Genomic DNA, 21564 nt, shown 5'->3' with positions numbered 1-21564 from the left:
AATAATAATAATAACACAGGGATGTATGGAGTCCCTTAGTAACAAAACTATCCCGTGGGAATATCGGGATAAAAAGTAGCGTATGTGTTAATCCAGACGTCCGGCTACCTAAGTACCAAAATTCATGCCTCTAAGCCCAGCGGTTGTTATTTCGACATTTTATCCCCAGGTATCCCGTGGGAATCGATATTCACACCTGATAACCCGATGGTCAAAAGTCGTCTATGTGTTTTTCTAGACATCCAGCTGCCTGCATACCAAATTTCATGGCTCTAAGCCCAGTGGTTGTTATTTCGAGATTTTATCCCTAGGTATCCCGTGGGAATATCGGGTCAAAAAGTCGCTTATGTGTTATTCCAGACGTCCAGCTATCTACGTACCAAATTTCAAGACTCTAAGCCCAGCGGTTATTATTTCAAGATTTATAATCATTTCCCGTAGTCCAGTAATTTATTTCCCGCGGGAACTTTACAATTTCTCGCGATATAATCCTATATCGTGTTTTATAGTCGTTGCGGGCAGAAGAAACGCGCAGTACCTACTTTAACGTTTTCCAAAATTCCACCTCTGAATCAGCGAAACAGTGTTTCAAAGTTTGTACGAATTATGATTAATTAGATAGGGACGTATGTATGTTGATTTTTGAATTCCATGCACCATCCTGTCTAAAACAACGTCTGTCTGTATTTGTATTTCCATATAATCCTCCGAAAAATCAACCAAAACACGAAAAATAAGATCGCAGAAAGTAAATGTATGTACCCCAAATTTAAATGTTAGTATTAACAACTTGCACGCCAAAGTTGAAATTTCTAATAATTATAGTTACGGAAATCGGGCCATTTTGAAGTTAAAATATAAATCCCATTTATTCCCTATCCCGTGGGAATTTTGAAAAATCCTTCTTTAGTGCCCGTCTACACCTATTAAGGAACATATATAAGAGTATTCTAAATTTCAAGTTTCTAGACCCAGCGGTTTGGGCTGTGCGTTGATATATCAGTCGTCAGTCAGGACTTTGAATTTTATATATATAAATGACACTTGAAACTAACATCGACATAGCTGTTTACAGCTCTTGAAAACACTTGTCAGGGACGACCTGTTTAGACATGCTCACAGAGACCTAAAATCGAAACAACACTGTTGTGGTACTGTCTGTTCATGCAGCAGCTACAATACTTATCAATTAAACAACACATTTATTTCTACTCGACGTCGCGCTCTCAGCTTAACCTTCCTTCTAGGTTTCTGCCGACTGACGCCGGACCCAAGCGTCAATTACACTTGCAAAATAACTGGAGATCGCATGGTAGTAAGCGGGACCCCGGGTGTGCAACGAGCTAGAGCCTCACGGTACGGAGGTCGTGCCGGAGTGCAACCGCCTCTTCTACTACCCCGGCAGCGTTCTGCTGAACATGCACTGCGTCGACGGCACCTGGGACCACGTCGCCGTCTGCCAACCAGGTATTCTGTTCATGCTATTTTCCTTTTGATCCGAGATAACACTGCAGTAAAAAAAAAAACACTTCTCAAGCTCGTAAACTTCATATTCATGCTGGATACAATATTACAATAACTCTTTATTGAACACCAACACATAGCAAGCAGTACCAAAAACACAGCTTTGAAGAGTTTCCCCAAAAAATAATGCCATAACGCAGAGTTGATCCAACATAAGCATGATAAGCTGACATAACTGCATCGAGACTAACTTGTTTAGCAAGTTTGTACAGAGCAAAAGCATATTTATTTAATCTTTTACAAACATCTTCGGTATGTGGTTTCCACGACAGATGATTGTCCATTGCTATACCTAAGAATTTAGTTACATCAACAGATTCTATAACATGTCCTTGATAATTACAGTTGACAGGAATCATTGGTATTAGCTGTCGAAAATGCATAATTTTGGTTTTATTAAGATTTATCGTTAAGTTATTTTGAGTAAGCCATTCTATTACATTATTAACTGCCTCATTTATTTCTATTTCGAGCTCGAAGAAAAATATTTTTTTGGATCAGGCGTTACTTTGCGGAGGTCCATATCAATGAACTAAAACTAGTAACTACTTTTAGTTCATTTAGTTCACTCGTAGAAAAAGTAATGTATGCAACTATTCATAATCAGCCATTGACACAATTACACGAAGTACATAATGTTGTATTTTTAAAATATTAACCTTAGCAGTCCCCCGACACCGACTACACTTAGATAAAAAAATATTCCTAGGTAATTATGCTAAATTAACAGGCTAATTTTTGCGGGAAATCAGCATAGTCCCCGCGGGATAGGGATAAACGAATTCTTCGCAGATGAAGTCGCGGGCAAAAGCTAGGTAGTGCATAATTATTTTTTACTTTTTAACCGACTTCAAAAAAGGAGGAGGTTCTATGTTCCAATTTTTTTTATGTATGTTCGCCGATTACTCAGTCAATTGTGGACCGATTTTCAAAATTATTTTTTTATTCGAAAGGGTACTGTAGGAACTAGGCTGTATACCGCGGGCAGGTGGTAAAACTGACCACCTGGCAGGTTAGATTGACAGCGGTATACATGCCGGGAGCGCAGATTGCTCCCGATTAAGCGGCTGGTGCCATTCTATGTAAATCTATTTATAAGTACTACCAAGTTCTAAAATAAAATATAATTAATTAATGATTGAAGAAGTTATTTATTTCATAACAGTTTAAAGTCACGCGCGTTGATCCCCAGTACCTAAGCTCTCACCAAGTAACAGTCCCCACAGTACTCTTCTGAGGTGGTTCCATTGTCACCAAATCAAGATCTGATGATGGGATCCTAGGGAAATCGAATGCAAACCTCAATTTTTATAGGCACACCTATAGCGATTTTGACATTTTTAGCATTAGGATAAGCATTTACATTCAGAAAGTATCATTTGGTAAACTGGACCTGATGAAGAAGGCTGTAGATGACCAATGGAACTCGTCAAAGTTAAGTAATGCTCGCTCGTCTATAAACGATCATTGTTAATATACCTAGATAAGCGACTAAGAAGGAGCTTTAAGTTAATGATTCATTCGAACTGATCTGATGCTGAAGCCGGAAGGTAGGCAACGGAACTCTGTTATAAAACAACGTAACTATGCCGAGTTGGGCTTCATGGAATCGTTGTGAGATGTACTTTGGCTACGAATCACGAAAGAGTGAGAAATAAAGATTTTTTTTAACAAAAAAGTAAAACCGACTCCAAAAAAAAATAACAAAAAATGGAACCGACTACAAGATCCTTGAAAATATCGAAGGTGGAAAGCATAAACGCTGTAACCCAAAATGTGTAAAGTTTACACCAGAGCCAAAAAACTTTTTAAAATTTACTAAAAAAATCATAACTCATGATCTGTTTGGTCTAAAGTAACCATTCTTTGGGAAATGATGTATATTTGGCTAGGCTATCATTCTCTTGGTAAAAATCTTCTCTAAAGTAGTCAGCAAAGAAGTTTTGGTGGGTTACAGCATTTGAATATTTTGTTTTAATCCACGAGAACGGAGTTACATCAGTACAATAATGTATGAAATAGTAGAAAGTGTATTTTTTTGGGAAAGCATAAATGTCGTAATTGGACAATGTACAGTACTTTTGATCATATAAAGTGTTGTAAGCTGGTTTAGATTCTCAAAATGAAAAATTAAATTGAAGTAACAGCTTAAATCAATCCAATCCATGTAAAATAAATTAGCGTAATCAGCAACTGGTCAAAATATTATGGGACTTTAAAAATGGCAAATACTTATTTTAGTTTGTATTATTGATTAATCGTAACAATAATCAATCAATACGGTCAAATAATTTAGGGAAATGTGTTTTTTATTCGTCTTGGTATTTTTCGCAATCCGCGTCTTCTTCGACAGTATCTTCTGACTGTTTTTTTTTTTTTACTTGCTGGCAATCCCAAATACTCTTGACTCTTTTTTTTATTTCTATACTAGTCTATACTCATTTTGGATGTTGCTTACGAATAAACTCAAAAAGTACTGAACCGATTTCAAATTTTTTTTCTACATTAAAATGCTACACTACGCCAAAGACACACCATATTTATTACCGGAAAAAAATTGGGTTTCGTACTATTACAACTTCAATAATGTAACTTGAGGTGTAACAAAAACAAGCTTTTATTAGAAAAAAAAAAAGCGAACTAAAAAAGGGGGAAAAAGCCAGTTAATCCAAAGCTGTTTACTCTGGTTCTGGAAGATGTTTTCAAAAAACTCGCATGGGAAAATCGAGGTCTAAATATATCAGGAGCTAGACTGAATAACTTAAGGTTCGCAGATGACATAGTTCATCTCACGGATAATCCTGAAGAATTACAGGAGTACACATTCAGGAGTTGAGTGACGTCTCTTTACAACTTGGTTTGGAAATGAACTTGAAAAAAAACAAGATTATGACGAACATAGATGGAAATAACGTACGCACAACCATCAACCAAACCACCGTAGACCAGGTAAAGAAGTACGTATACTTGGGACAGGAGATCAGGATGGGCAAAGATAACCAAACTAGCGAACTGCACAAACGAATACGGCTTTTGTGGGCAGCATACTCGAAACTGGATTTTGCATTATAGGTAAAAAAATCTGCGGAACAAAAAGCCAGGATATATAACCACAACCAGTGCATCCTGCCGGTGCTCACTTATGGTGCTGAAACCTAGGTATTCACGAAAGACGTGATCAATCGATTACAAGTGGCCCAGAGGGCAGTGGAGAAAAAGCTGGTCGAAGTGTCGCTGATGAACCGCAAAACAAATAAATAGCTTCGGGATCAAAGCAAAGTCGAAGGCGAGCTTAAAGTGGAAGTAGGCTGGCCATGTGGCCTGGAGTGAACAGTCGTGGTGCAAGCTTCTCCTAGAGTGGAAGCCATGGGGGAAAAAGCGAACTCAGGGTAGACCACAAATGCGGTGAAAAGACGATGTAAAAACGTTGCTGGTTCAAACTGGATCCAAAAGTGGAAAAAATTGAAGGAGGCCTACACCGCGAAGGTTGAGAAAGACTGAAGAAGAAGAAAGATATATCGGTATCTAGAAAAAACTTTACGATTTGTCCATCTATTGTAACTACTAGTATAATGTCACTTATGACTAGGTACTTTTTTAATTTTATAAGTTGATAGAAATCCCGACCAAAATGAAACCAATTATCTATAAAATATTTCATATTCAAGACTGTTTCAATACTTATAGATCACTTTTTAGGGTTCCGGAGCCAAAATGGCAAAAACGGAACCCTTAATAGTTTCGCCATGTCTGTCTGTCTGTCTGTCTTGTCTGTCTGTCCGTCCGTCCGTCCATCCGCGACTTTGCTCAGAGACTATCAATGCTAGAAAGTTGTAATTTTGCTGGATAGCCGCTCTTGGCTGGTTTTTTTTAATTATTCTAAATAACATTCACACAAAAAATATTATGAATTAAAAAAAGCGTTCCGGCTTTGCGCGGGAAATGGAGCTGAAAAATGTGTGTGAGGTGTCCTTCTATAGAGACCTTTATTTAAATTTGTGACCGTGCGAAGCCGCGGTGGGGCGCTAGTAAGTCTTAGTACCTAGTAGATTTACTTTTAGTTTTTTTTTAAGTAGATTTAGTGTTAGTTGATAATTAACTTAAGAGATTATTGTATTAATCATGTACCAACTGTCTGTCAACTTATAAGTCTACAGAGTTTAAATTAAATCTGACCGTTTAAAGTGGGTCAAAATCGAGTTCAAAGGAGTCGGTTACAAAAAAACATACATGTAAAGCTAATAAAAGCGTTGTAAAAATGATGTAAATTGACTGCTAACAATAATATCATGCATTTTCAAATGCTGTAACGTCATGAATCTTATCATAATACTCCGGGAGATAAATGTACGAAGCGAGCGAACAAAAGAGCTGATGATCTTGAAACGGCTGAACCGATTTTGATTTATTTATTTAATAAAGCCATTAATTATATGTATAAGGTACAATCATGCTGATGTTATGCAATACAGGTAGAATCAATTTAATTTTACCCAGTGGGTGTAGCTAGATACATTTCACTTAATAACTAACAGTTAAAATTATAATATTCATTTAAGCTATAGGGACATAACTTGATTACAAACTTTTTCAGAGCTGGCAAAAATATTGTGTGCTTGAGTGACTTAATTTCTACAGGCAATGTGTTATACACTTTTGCAGCCACGTAAGTAGCGCTGCGCTGGTAGATGGTTGTCGTAGCAATAGGGGCCCGGTCATCGTAAGCAAACCTCAAATTAAGTCTGATGCTATTAAAATTGTTATTTGAAGGAAATTTATTTGCATTTCGAAAGACTAGTTTGCAGAGCTCTATAATATACAGTGCTGGAATTGTTGGCAAACCTAGTTTTTTAAAAGATGCTCTGCATGACTCTCGGTTTGACTGAATGCCATTTAAAATACGCACACATCTCTTTTGCAATTTAAACAGCTGATGGACTTCAGTACAACTGCCCCATACCGCCAATCCATAGAGAATGTGTGATTTGAAAAACGCGTGATACGCCTGTAAGGCCCCTTTTACAGAAGAAATGTTTTTTAAGCGCTTCAGAGCAAAAGTTAAACTACTGAGTTTGCCACAGAGAAAATCTACATGCTTTTTTAAGTTTAAGTTTTCATCTACATAAACACCCAAAAATTAAGCTTCATTTACAGCCAGAACCGACAAGTTATTTGATTTTATATCTAGCCTTAAACTATTAGTCCTAATATTTCTAAAATGGAGACACTTAGTTTTATTTATGTTTGCGGTTAGATTAAGCGTACTTAACCAATTGACAACAGTGGACAAGTTATTTGTAATTAAATTATTAAGGTCTTCAACTTCGTTTCTCTTAAATTTAAATAACATGGATATAATATCATCAGCGAACATAATTATTTTGCTGGGCAATAGCTCTGGTAGGTAATTCACATACAAGAGAAATAAAATTGGTCCCAGTATGCTCCCCTGGTTCACACCAGATTCCATGCATGAGATGTCAGATTTAATATTAGACATTGTGCGACATTTGTGATTTAAGGTTGACACTAAGACACATTGCTCCCGGTGTCTCAGGTATGATTCAAACCATTTGTTTGAAATACCTCTTACGCCATAGCGATTCAAAATATCGAGCATTATGCCATGGTCAACATGATCGAACGCCTTAGATAAATCCAAAAGAATGGCCACAACATTTTCTTGTCGATTCAGTGCACCATATACGTAATCGGGCAGTTCAAATAATGCATCAGCAGTAGATACACCCCTCTGGAAACCAAATTGCTCAGGAGCTAAGATTTTGTTTGCAATCAAATAAGAGTATAGGCGATTTGCCTTAATCTTTTCAAAATTCTTATAGAAAATTGTTAAGAGAGCAATTGGCCTGTAATTATTAACACATAATTCGTCACCCTGTTTAAGTATTGGCTTTGGTGTACTGCCTTTTCGGCGAAATATGTTTCGCCAAATTTCACTTAGCAACCAACCTTTCGCCGAAGTTTCATTTGGCAAACCAATCCTTGGCATAACTTTGCTTCGCATTTTTCTTATTTTGCAACATTTTTATATTGCAAAATTTTACTTCATCACACTTTTATGTGGCAAACAATTATGTAGTAAATGATTGGCTAAGGCAAATAACAAATAGTCAAATAACATTTGGCCAATTTTTATACATTAGTTAGGTATATCAGTCATGATAATATACAATAAAAAATTTAATAAATGTTAAATCATGTGGCGGTGAGCGAGCGAAGCGAGCGAGCAAGACGAGACTAGGCAGAAGCGACTTGGATAGGTTAGGTTCAGAAGGCTAAGGCGGGAGCGAAGCGTAGCGTAGCTTCCGCCTTAGCCTTCGATGTTAGGTTTTTTTTTGTAACAGAACGGAAAAAAACATTAGCTTGCTTGCTTGTTTGTTTGCTAAATTAAGGAATGCCAATCAACGCATTTGCTGAAAACACAAATGACATCTTAAAAATATCCCAGGTAATAATTTGCATACTAATCATTTATCAAATCATTAGTTGGGAAATGATATCAGTGCGAAATGTTGAGTTGGGAAATGTAATTTCGCCTAAATAAAAGTATGGGATAAATAGTTTGGGAGTTAATAATTTGCTAAATAATTTTCGCCAAAACATTAGTAACCCATTGGCTTTAAATTAGCTTTCTTTAGCCTAGTTGGGAATTTTCCCTCAGTCAAAGAAAGATTAATTAAGTACAGGAGGGGTTCTAATATTGAGTCAGCGATATACTTTATAACACTGGAAGAGATGTCATCATAACCACATGACTTTTTATCTTTAAGCCGGTTTACTAATGTATCGGCGAAAATTATTTAGCAAATTATTAACTCCCAAACTATTTATCCCATATTTTTATTTAGGCGAAATGTTATTTCCCAACTCAACGTTTCGCACTGATATCATTTTCCAAGTAATGTTTCGATAAATTATTATTATGCAAATTATTACCTGGAATTTTTTTAAGATGTCATTTATGTTTTCGTCAAATGTATTGATTGGCATACCTTAATTTAGCAACTTATTGAATGGCATCCAACCTACTTTTCTAGTGTCATTTATCCGGGCTGCTATAAAAAAAAACCTAACATCGAAGGCTAAGGCGGGAGGTTCGCTCCGCTTCGCTCCCGTTTAGCCTTCTAAACCTAAACTATCCAAGTCACTTCTGCTCCGAACCGTCTTGCTCGCTCGCTTCGCTCGCTCGCACAAATCAAATTAAAGTATAACTTTGCAATGTAAAAAAATTGCCCAAATGTTATTTGACAATTTGTTATTTGCCTAAGCCAATCATTTGCTACATAATTATTTGCCACATAAATGTGTGATGAAGTAAAATTTTGCAATGTAAAAATGTTGCGAAATAAAAAAAATGCGAAGTAAAGTTATGCCAAATATTAGTTTGCCAAATGAAACTTTGGCGAAAGGTTGGTTGCTAAGTGAAATTTTGCGAAACATATTTCGCCGAAAAGGCAGTACACCCTTTAAGCCACTTGATAGTCCTTCTCAACTCATCTTTGTCAACTGGAAAAGTAAAAAAGGAGGTGGTTCCAAAAGGAGGTAGTACTGGCTTTGAACCAGGAGGATTGCTTGAATTCTGTGCGACATTAGATTTAAAGTAATTATTAAATAAGTTCGCCGCATCAGTCATAGAGTTTGCTGTTTTTACACCATCACATAGACCTATTAAACTAGTTAAATCATGCGATTTACAACCTTTAATATTGTCATTTATCACTTTCCAAGTTTCACGCACTTTATTTTTAGAGACAGAAATTTTCCTCTCTGTGTGATTCTTTCTGGCTAAAGTAATAACTTGCTTTAGCAAGACACAATACGATTTGTAATGCTTTAACAAGTTTACATCAGAGCTATTTTTAGTCAGTATGAATAATTCTCTTTTCCTTTTGAAGATGTTCTAATACCTTCCGTCAACCATCCCTTGTCCTCTTTAGCTTTAGATTTCAATTTAATTTTTGTATTAGGTACATATTTATCAAAATTCATTAATACTATGTCATGAAAAATATTAAAGCCTGTGTCAACATCTTTTGCATTATACACAGGAAGCCACGATGTATTATATAAACTCGATATAAGTCTATTAAGATTATATTGTGTCAACTTTCTAGACCATTTATAAAAAGTCGTAGCGCGCCTTTGCAAAACCGCTGGAAAAGTGGCAAACTGTAGAGTATGATCAGATATGGCAAGGTCTATAACGGTTACATTTTTGAGTTCCAAATTGCTAACAATATTGTCTATACAGGTACTGCTATGTTTTGTAACACGAGTAGGTTCTTTGACGTGGCACTTAAGATTATATGTATTCAGTAACTGCACAAAATCACGAGCTTCATTTTTGTCACCTAATATATTAGTGTTGAAATCACCACACATCACTATTTTATGCGATTCTTTAAATAAGTCTAATAGGTTTTCAAGGTTGGTTAGAAAATTGTCATTTTTTGTTGTATTAGGCCGGTATACACACAACACAAATAGAGAATAGGGAGTTTGTTTTACTTTTTTTTTCATTATTATTATTTTATTATTACACTATTTGGTTTCTCTAAATTCTAGTTTTAAGGTTAAGCAGAGCTGTCAGTCAAATAAATCATTGTGACAGTTATATGACTGACATTGACATTCGGCATGGGCCACAGATGGGATATGACATGGCAATCGACAGATTGTCCGTGTCATATCGACGTCGGTGGTCTATGCCAGTGCAAATTGTAAGTGGTTAGTGTTTTTAATGTTGTGTTATTTAAGGTCCATTGTGTGTTTTGTTTTTGTTTATTATTATTATTACTATTTTTTTTATTTTTTTTTGTAAGTAATTAGTTTTGTATTTTGGTTTTATTGCTTTTTGTTTATTATATTTTTTAGGAAATTTTGTCGCCTTCCGTGAAGTCGCCAAGCGGTCGCAGCGGAAGACCAGCGTTGGCCTACCCGGCCAACACTATGCTGAGCTGGGACCGCTTCGCGAGTTCGCATATTGTTGTATTTTCGTTATTATTTTTGTGTGTTTAGCGAATAAATATTTTCTATTTCTATTTCTATTAAATATATCTTCCACCTTAACACCGCACACTTCGAACAAGTTAGAAATTGAAGTTTGCTTTACATGTGGTAAGTCAACAAAAGAGACCGTTTCTCTAACAAATATACAGACGCCTCCGCTGCCTTTTTTACTAGATCGGCAGAAACTGCTTGCGAGAACAAAACCAGATATCTTTAAAGTTTTTAATTCAGCTGCTTTTCTATGATGTTCAGAGATCAGGAGTAATTCTATATAGTTACCTTCGTTAGATGATAGCCATATTTCTAATTGTGCTAACTTATGTGCAGTAAGGCTCTGAATATTTACATGTGCTATGAGTTTTAAAGGATGGTCGAGTTGAGTTGAGCGCTGGTAGTTTAAAAAAATGACATGTAAAAGTGCCCATTGCGGCCTATTTACTGAATAAATCATTTGAATTTTGAATTTGAATTTTGAGTCTTGGGCATTTTTATTTTGGATCTCATTTATTTTAGGATTATTGCCGAAAAAAGTGGTTTATGACATCTGAATTATTTTCATTAAACTCTGAACCAATGGAACTTCCTTTGCAGAGATCTACTTCTTTATGTTCTTTATCTATAGAACTTGTATGGAATTTATTTTTATTGCTATCGTCTTTAAAGCCAGCCATAGTATTCAGTTTTGTAGTCGACTTGATCTATTGTTGCATTCAGTTTTTTACACATACTATTTAAAAATATCCTTCTACTTCCAGTGTTTCTATTCAAGATGTCGATGAATTTTACGTTATCAGCTTTTAGGCAGCTTTGTTGCAACATGTAATTAACAATATCAGTTTTAATGCCTTCACTTTTTCTAATACTTACTATGAAGACATGGTAATTTTCAAGGCATTCCAGTGCCTTATTTAAGCTAGACATCATTTCCATAGGGTTGTCGTCATGCTCGCCTATTGACAGCACAATTTTATCCCCTTCCGAGAACTTGCAACTTGATATTGTGTCAACTATTTGTTGAGTTGATGCACTTGGTTTAATGTAGGACATAATCTTGTATTTTACAAGCTCGTCGTCCTCTCTCATATTAACAAGTTTAGGCGCCACACCAGCGCATTGCTTTCCTCCAAATAAAAATATAGTACGTTTTTTTCCATTCCTAGGTTGGTCACCTTTAAGAGTTGTTTCCGGTGCGCCAGTTTCTGTAGAGATCGTTACAGGAACTTCGTTGTGCTCTTTAATATTCTTAGCATTGTCAAATGACAAATGGTACAGTGAATCCAAGTTAGAACGGTTTTGACTTTTCCTGGTTTTCTTTTTTTTACTGGACTTAGGAGTGGATCTTGAGATAGCTGGGTGAACATCATCAAGAAGTTTCTTTAACATTGCGATTTGTGCTTCAAGTTCAGAGTAACCTTTAGTAAGTCTGAAAACTTCCGAATTAAGACATGCAATCTCATCATGAGCACTGCCCAGTTGTGTAGTCAGTGTAGCAATTTCCTCTTTAAGGTTATGTATTTGTAAACTCTCAGTCAGATTTGGTAGACTGGAAGGCCCATCATTTACTGGAGTCGAGCATGATGATGTTGTTTGGGTATCGGAGCAATTTATTTCCGTATGATCAAGCGAAGAGCTAGTAGATTTAACTCTTCTCTGCTTTCTAAATGTCACATTATCAGTGCTAGATCGTGACTCATTCATAGTATTATCTGAATTCTTCTTTAAGTCAAGAAATTCCGGAGACGATTTAAGCAATGTTGATGGAGCAACAAGTGGATTACATTCCGACGCAGTACGACATTTGACACATTTCCACGACAGTTTGGTACTTTTGGACATGATTAAAAATCTTCTGTAAGTAACATTGCTTGTGCAATCAAGATGAAAAATATGATCACAAAGACAGCATTTCAGGTATTCATTGCGTGTTATTTCTTGTGCACATTCAAAGCATTTCATTTTTTTATTTGCGCTGGGAGCCATGTTTCAAAAATTAAAGTAAGTACGTACGGAACGGACAAGTCTATTTGAATTTTATTTGTATACTTCAAAATCGGGAGTAGTAAAATATTTATGCAGCAATGTAAAGTAAAGCAGCAATGAAAAGCATCCATTCACCGACGCCATGCAAGTTAAGACAGCGCGCATGCGCGAGCATCTTCCAGCGAACGACGCGCGGGTTGTCGTAGGTCAGTGCTGCGGCCGTTGAATTAATTATTTTAAAAGTCTTTTCATCATTACTTACGAACCACATGGAGTTCAATAGTGAAATAAACACCAATTTGTAGCACAGTTCACCGGCTATAATTATATGTATGAAACATAAGTAGACGACCAGATGGCCTAGTGGTTAGATAACCTGACTAAGAAGCTTGAGGTCCCGGGTTCGATTCCCGTGTCCGGGCAGATATTTTATAAATTATGAAAATACGAATGGTTGTGCTCGGGTCTTGGGTGTTTAATATGTATTTAAGTATGTATCTACCTATATAGTTATATTTATCCCGTTGCTTAGTACCCATAACACAAGCTTTGCTAAGCTTACTTTGGGACTAGGTCAATTGGTGTGAATTGTCCCGTGATATTTATTTTTATTTATTTTATAACACATTGTAAACTTTTAACCACCTTTTGCAATTAATAAAAATGACAAGATAGATAGATAGAAAAAGTTTATTTCTGCTAAGAGTTACATTTTTAATTTACATTTGTTGTGCCAAACTACAGAGCAGTTTGTCGGCACTTTAGCTCTTGGTTTATAAAGTTACAAAACACAAGTAACGCTTAACATAGGATAGTTAGTATTAAGACTTGCTATGGTTAGTGTTATGTTATGACTTAAGACTATAAAAAGATTTTTTTGTTTTTGTTTTTATACTAAGTATTAGAAAAACCAGACATTTTGAATTACAAGCATGCCATTATACCACGACTTATTATTAAAAAAATAATAATATTTTAATTATCTATAAAGAATTTTTTCAATTTCAACTTAAATATATGTTTTTTTGTTTTTTCCATGTCCCTAATGAGTTCACTCGGTAGTTCATTATAAATTTGAGGAATCAGGTAATTACTAGTTCTGCGACCATAATAGTTGGTGACGCTCGGCATAACATATGGTTTAGTCTTTTTAGGACGACTTGAGTAGGTACGGGTCCTTTTCAACACAACATCTGATCTCTCAAAGTACTCCGTTGCCAGAATATATTTAATTTTCTTGTCAATAGGCATTATTTTGCAAACTTTATATAATGTATCATACTCTCCATGGCAATCATTTTTCTGTTTTACGGTCGCAAGGCATTTTAGGAATCTTGTTTGCAATCGTTTTATTTCATTTAAGTGGGTAGGAAACGATCTCCCGTAGCTACTCAGGCCGTAACTGAACACAGGCTCCACCAATGCGTGATACACACAAAACAAAACTGACCTACTTACACTGTACTTGAGGTTATTAAATTGGGTTAACAATATTCGAAGCTTTGCGCATACATTTTTTATGTGAGATTTCCAGTTCATGTCTTGGTCAATAGATAAACCCAAGTACTTTATACACGCAACTTTTTTCTATTTGTACACAAGACGAACTGTAACATTGTTGCTTGCGCAGCGGCGCACCTTGCACTGATAAAACATGTCTAAGAACCATCGCTAGAAAACCTGCTTTCAAATTTAAAAAAAAACGCATTTTAATCGGTCCACCCGTTTAAGAGCTACGGTGCCACAGACATACACACAGACAGACACATAGCGGTCAAACTTATAACACCCCTCTTTTGGCGTCGGCGGTTAAAAATAGGCAATGAACTGTACCTATATGAATGAATAGACCTATGTTTATTTTGATAGAGGAACAGTAAAGAGAAAGTTCTGAAAGCAACGAACAGAAATAATATAAATCTCTCTTTGAGGCAGCAAGGAGATTCAGGGCTAAAGAGAATGCTGTAGAGAAGATGAAGTACGTGAAAGTTTTATAAATCCATACCACGGCTGTCCGCATCTCTTGCACATAAAAATTAAGACAAAATTATTAACTTATCTTTAGATTGCGGGACACCCACGCCGATAGCTAACAGACTTATCATAAACGGAAAAAGGACGAAGCACGGCGAGCTGCCCTGGCACGCAGGCGTCTACGACATGACCTTCACCCCCTACAAGCAGATCTGCGGCGGCTCTCTGATCTCCACCAGGGTCATCATATCTGGCAAGTATCATTGAGCCTTTAACATCCACTTGTCTTATGATAGCATAGACTGTTAATAAATATGATATTTATAATTTTAAAATTAAATTATCTAAATTTCTATAATTATTACATATCCTTTAAAAGTAGTAGTCTTCCAAACCTCACATAGGTGGTGGTTGTGTTTCTGAAACAGAACGTAGGCAGATGGGTTTATGTACATGTTTTAGATACAGTTAACATTCTCAAAAGTTACCTAGAACTGCCCACGTTAAAAGTTTCGCAACTTTGGGAACTTCTCGTCGGTGCATTGCTAAGCACTTCTACTTAATTTATTAACATGCAAATTCTACAGCGGCACATTGTTTCTGGAAAACCGAGCGCCAGGAAGCAGCCAGCACGTATGCGGTGGCTCTGGGAAAGATTTACCGACCCTGGGATGAGGCCAGGGATACTGGGGCGCATAAGTCCGACGTGAGTGTTCTACTGAATCAAGTAAAAGTTAATTCGAAAGTTCTTTTTATGTAAATCTCATTTTGAGTCACCCTTATGGCATTTATTCGGCTTTTGTTTGAAACCAGATGCAGCAGAAGTTACGCGACTGAAAATATGTGCCTGTACGGGTGAAGGCGGCTTCGGAAGCGTAAGTTTTTGAGTTGCGTAATTTATGCTGCATTCGATTTGATAACTACAAAAGTCCAGTTCGGCCACACGGCGACTCAGAATGAGGTTGTACATAAATTGGAATTTTGTATGAAACCAAAATAATACAAAAAAAATATGCACCTCAAGTGAAGTCTCATAAAATTACGTTCATCTAGCTTCACCCTAACTCAAAAAAATACGCGCGTCTTGCTTCACCCATAACTTCAACGTTGGTCGAGTCTAAGTTATTTCTGATTTTTTTTCAGGTCAGTGAGATTAAGATTCCAGTTCGCTATCTGGGTGAAGCAGGGCACTACCAGGCGGACATCGCGCTGGTCTTCATGTCGACTCCTGTAGTCTACCGCACGTACATCCGGCCTATTTGCATGGACTTTAACGAGGAGTTTGACAGGAATCAACTTCAAAACACGAATTCGGGGAAGGTAATGAATGTCAGAGTTTAGTTCCATCCAGGTGAAACTACGCTATAAAGTAATGATTTGTAGTGAAGTGGAAAGTGTAGTGAAGTGCTCCTCGTAATTCATATGGTAAAACGGGTGGTGAAGCACCAGGACTCCTCAATAATGAAAGTCTCTGCATCGGAAAAAGCAATCTTTCGTAAAAGGTGATGAGCAGTTGATGTTAAAATATTGTATCTTAAATTACTTTACACTGTGTAAAAAAATAAAAAAAAAAACATTGAACAAACTACAAAATTTTCTAGGTATATTAGTCATGATCGTTTATAGACGAACGAGCGTTACTTAGCTTTGACGAGTTCCATTTGTCATCTACGGTCTTCTTCATCAGGTCCAGTTTACCAAATGTTACTTCCTGAATGTAAATTATCTTAATGCTAAATAAAAATGCCAAAATCGCCATAAGTGTGTCTATAAAATTTGAGGTTTGCCCTCGATTCCCCTCGATCGAAACATTGGAACATAGAACCTTCTCCATTTTTGAAGTCGGTTAAAAAGAAGGTTTAAATAGCTATTGTGACTTGATTTGGTAATTTTGACACTAAACTTTTCCCCCGGCACGACAAAACGCTGCGATCGAGCTAAAGCAACCAATTAATGTTTATTTAGGCTTTTTTTTAATGAGCAATTTTTACTTAAGGCGTTTCTTGTTTGAATATAATATTATTTCGGTAGATCTCAAGCGAAATCTTGTTTGATAACCGGCAATCACTAAAAGAGGCTTGAAGTTAATAATTATGTGGGTATTAATAGTCATACTTGTTAGAGACAAAATGCTGCACTTCGTGATGAAAGCAAGCCGCTTTGCACAGTGATAGTACAGGCTAAACTGAGTGATTTGACCCGCAGCAGCGGAAGTTTCACCCCTTAGGAACAGAGATGGTGCCACTGCTTTTGATTTGATTAATTAATTGATTTCAACATTTAATATCCCAAATTAAAGCTCATAACATTCATTATTAATAAAAAATACTAAAAAAATATTTACTGAAAACTTTTGGCAAAAAACGCCATCATAAGTTTTTTTTTCTTACCTGTTTGCTAGTTTTTGCTTGATTGCTTAAGAAAACTGTATGCAACATGAATGGTTTAATGCATGTAAATATTACTGAGTTCATAAAAAGCATTAAAAAAAACCTGTTTCACCATCCATTGATTAGTGTTAACTGGCGGTTAGGTGTGAGGCCGTCTCTATTTGTTGTGTTCGAATAGAGCGTCGGTTAACGCTAATCAATGGATGGTGAAACAGCCCCTAAATGTGAGCACAAATTTCTTTAAAAAATATTTCAACAAATTCTACAAGCTAAACTAATAAACCGATTTCAATGTTTAATATCCCAAATTAAAGCTCATAACATTCATTATTACAAAAAAAAATATTTACTGAAAACTTTTGACAAAAAACGCCATCCAAGAACCATGTCCTTCATGGTCCTTGCGCCATCTTAAGTTTTTTTTCTTACCTGTTTGGTAGTTTTCACTTTATTGCTTAAAACATTGTATGTTGTATGCAACATGAATGGCTTAATGCATACCAATATATATTTCTGGGTAAATAACAAGTATTAAAAAAAAAACCCGACACCGATACCTTTCATACTTCACGAAATATTTAAGTTTAATTATGCACGCTTTTCTTACAAATAAATTTCAACGAAATCTTTAAGTGAAACTAGTGCTCTGATTTTAATGTTTAATGTTAAAAGAAAAGAAGAAAGAAATTACCTAATTTATATAAAAAAAGTCTTTTTCTGGTGTTACGAAAAAATATAATTACTTTAAAATTAGTAGGTAATTATTTGGACAAAAACAATAGTAGATTGATAACCAAGGGTGGAAAGTGACCCATTTCACCCGAGATATTTCTAAATAGTTCGAGGGGAAATGGGTAATTTCACCCGAGTTAGACACACTACTTTTCATTTCGACTGTGAGGAAAGTAAAATACTACAAAAAAAATGAGAATAATAACGGCCGACTATAAAAAAACGAGTTGGTCGCGACCCCTTGGTGGGCTTATATACAAAACTGAAGGTTGAACGCCGAACGAAGCAGTTTGACCATTATTACTTATTTATATATTCCATCTCTTTCTTTCACATTTCACGAATTACTTCCATCTCTTTCTTAACCTAAGTAAAGAAAGAGATGGAATATGTTCGTGACGTAATAAAGATCAAATTTCTTGTTTCAAACAAACGGATTTTCGGCGTCCAACCTCCGGTGTTGTATAAGCTCCTTGGTCACGACGTGCATCTAGATGGCCATGCCGAAACGAGAAAAAAAAGTGTCATTGACGTAACTCAATAATCTTCGACTCCGTGGCTAATGGAAAAATAAAAAAAAAATACTTTCCACCCTAGAGATGAAAACGCAATTTTCCACCCGGCTATCTACCCATGAAAATTAAACTTTCCGAACAGGAGAGATGAAAAAACTATACCGTTTGCGGCATAGTTGGTTCTGAGTTGTATTATATATTGCTTAGTAGTTGGCGAATTTATTTAAAAATTAGCTTTTTATCTGATAGGACCGGCTACAGCTACAGCTTATAGATATGTCACATTTGAAATAAAAGACTATGTACATCAATGTTTATCAAATGTTATAATTATTGGTGTCGGTTTTTTTTTATAATATTTGTTATTTACTCAGAAATATATATACGTATGCATTAAACCATTAATATTGCATACAATATACAATATTTTTAAGCAATCAAGTAAAAACAACCAATCAGGTTAGAAAAAAAACTTGAGAAGTTGTGATGGCGTTTTTTTTTCAAAAGTTTTCACTAAAGATTTTTTTTACATTTTTTTTGTAAATAATGAATGTTATGAGCTTTAATTTGGGATACTTATTAAACATCGAAATCGGTTTATTAGTTTAGCTTGTGGAATTGTTTGAAATATTTTTTAAAGAAATTTGTGCTCCCACTTAAACTTTCATATTTCGTGAAATATGAAAGGTATCGGTTTTGGTTTTTTTTTTAAATACTTGTTATGTATTAGGTAAGATGTATATATGCATTAAAACATTAATGTTGCATACAGTTTTTTTAAGAAATCAAGTAAAAACTACAAATCAAGTAAGAAAAAAAAAATTAAGATGCCGTGTTTTGCCAGAAGTTTACAGTAAACATTTTTCAAAGTATTTTTTATAAGTAACGTATATAATATGTTTTCATTTGAGATATTAAACATTGAAATCGGTCTATTACTTTAGCTTGTAGAATTTTTTGAATTATTTTTTAAAGAAGTGGTGCCATCTCTGTTCCTAAAGGGTGAAACTTCCGCTGCTGCGGGTCAAATCACTCAGTTTAGCCTGTACTATCACTGTGCAAAGCGGCTTGCTTTCATCACGAAGTGCAGCATCCGGCAAAAACATGGTCATAACAAGTATGACTACCTAAGTATGTTTTTATAATATTTCAAATTAATGTTGAAAAAGTTTGAGTTAAAATTAAATAGATGTAAATATAATTAATGTTATAATTGTCTGTAAAATATCGCCAAGTTATATTTTGAAATAGTTACCCCAAGTTTAACGCGAGCGAAGCCGCGGGCAAAAGCTAGCTGAATATAAATATTCTGACTTTGACTTCGAAACGATTTGCCATATACTCAGACCATAGAAATAAGGCCGTTCATATCATAACACTTAATCACAGGTGTCAGGCTGGGGACTGACGGCGGCAGACGGCCCTGCCTCCTCGCTGCTGCTGACCACTGACCTGCCTTACGTAGATGCGACCAAGTGCATGGACGAGTTACCCTCTGAATTCAAGCCGCATCTTACCAGCGACAAGTTCTGTGCGGGAAACAAGAACGGCAAGTACCCGCCTTATATTTTTATAGCTATTATAATGTGCTAAATAAAATACGTGCAACTCTCGGTCCGTTTATTGAAAGATCTTACAATATTATATTGATAATAACCTTACCCTCTTTATACGTACCTATATAACACCTTCACCCTTAATAAAAACTCAAAAACACACATCTCACACACACACACACACACACATACGCTTACATAAATATCTAAATATATAAAACTCAAAGGTGACTGACTGACATAGTGATCTATCAACGCACAGCCCAAACCACTGGACGGATCGGGCTGAAATTTGGCATGCAGGTAGATGTTATGACGTAGGCATTCGCTAAGAAAGGATTTTTCGAAATTCCCACGGGATAGGGAATAAATGGGATTTATATTTTCACTTTGAAATGGCCCTATTTCCGTAACTATAATTATTAGAAACTTGAAATTTGGCATGCAAGTAGGTAATAGGTACTGTACTGTTCCCAAAAGGGGTAGGCACTAGGTATATTTTTTTATATACTTTTATCTAAGTACAGCAATGATCGTCATCTGGTGGTAAGAACCCTAAGTTGTATGTAAATTTACAGTAGTTCTAGGCTCAAATTAAGTGAACTAGTCGTTGTATATATATAAGTATATATATATATATATTTAAAGAAAGGAGAGTTGAAATATAAAGACTCTAAGATTAAATTTTTATATAGTTAAGATTATTATGACAATTGCTTAGTAACGCTTATATTCCTTAATAATATTATTAAGAGAAGAGGTGCTTTTCCCGTGAAGACCCGGCCCCTCCTCCGCCGTGATCCATGAGATTCGTCCTCTTGCTGGGCACCTCCCTGCGGCCTACTCCGGCACCTTACGTGGGAAATTATTTAAGGTCGCTCGTCGGTTACGTACGTCTCTAGTCTTCTAATGACTAAGAGGACTAAAAATGTTATAGTCACTCCCGGAGCAGGTTTTTATTAATGCCTATAATTTCCACGGAGTGACTATCCTACGCACCTACGGTCTCCTACTCCCCGTTCCCTAACAGACTAGTGTCTGGAAGAAGAACTCTAAATAATGTTTGTTATTATGGTGCGCTTCACAATTTACGTCCTCAACCAGAAGCGAGGGTCTCCTTCCCCCCACATGCCTCACAAAGACACCCAACGCCACTTTTTAGTCACGGGACATTGTAAACCGCAACCCCACTTTGGCCCTATTACCAAGTGAGTAAGTATGCACCCCATCGGACCGAAATCCGGGTTGCCGGGTGGTTAGTCCGACAAAGAGGAAGCAATATTCAGCAGCCAGAGGTGAAGTTGACCCCTGGTGACCACATGTGTTTGGAGACCTCGATCCCCAAACACAATTTGGAATAATCTACAGACTCCATTGTAAAGCATCAGCCATAATGGTTTGTATAGTCTGTAGATCCTAGCGTGTCCGCAATACCGACCATTAATACTCAGTCAACTAGAACAAAGTTCACGCCTGTCACGCGCTTACCTTCATTCAATAAGTGTCAACCGAGTACAATAATAAGTATAGATGTGACGAGTTGTATTTCCATTACTAGTCTCCTTAATACAATTAGTAAGGTTATAGGATAGATAGGAGTTCGGATATAAAGTTAGTTCCCATGGAGACCGTGAAACAACCCAACTCTAGTTCCAAATAGATTTGTTTGTTAATTTAGGCCAAATGCGAAGGGACAATTTGGAAGAAACACTGAGAAAATATAAGCAGTTATAAGTTAGGTTGAAGCTAAATATTAATATCTCAATCTCGTTAATCTTAGAGCTTCTAGAATACTATAATATGAGAGTAATTTCAATATTCGATTCTAAGATCTACCAAAGAGGATAATAATTTATTTACTAC

General features: G+C 36.0%; 2 protein-coding genes across 2 annotated transcripts in view; one reads left to right on the top strand and one right to left on the bottom strand.

Annotated features, from left to right (window-relative positions):
• LOC141443003 (prostasin-like) overlaps positions 1-21564 on the bottom strand; it is a 431412-nt gene that overhangs the window by 359521 nt on the left and 50327 nt on the right. The gene's annotated exons all lie outside the window — the stretch shown is intronic.
• On the top strand, positions 1333-19738 carry LOC141443000 (clotting factor C-like). The gene is made up of 5 exons (XM_074108213.1): positions 1333-1467; positions 14600-14761; positions 15096-15214; positions 15652-15828; positions 19535-19738. The coding sequence occupies exons 1-5, from the start codon at positions 1419-1421 to the stop codon at positions 19736-19738; spliced, it is 711 nt and encodes a 236-aa protein (XP_073964314.1). The 5' UTR covers positions 1333-1418.

The sequence above is a fragment of the Choristoneura fumiferana genome, chromosome 26 (assembly GCF_025370935.1).
Source record: "Choristoneura fumiferana chromosome 26, NRCan_CFum_1, whole genome shotgun sequence".
NCBI classification, from domain to species: Eukaryota; Metazoa; Arthropoda; class Insecta; order Lepidoptera; family Tortricidae; genus Choristoneura; species Choristoneura fumiferana.
The sequence above is the reverse complement of the archived record's forward strand: the minus strand, read 5'-3'. Positions and strand labels throughout refer to the sequence as shown.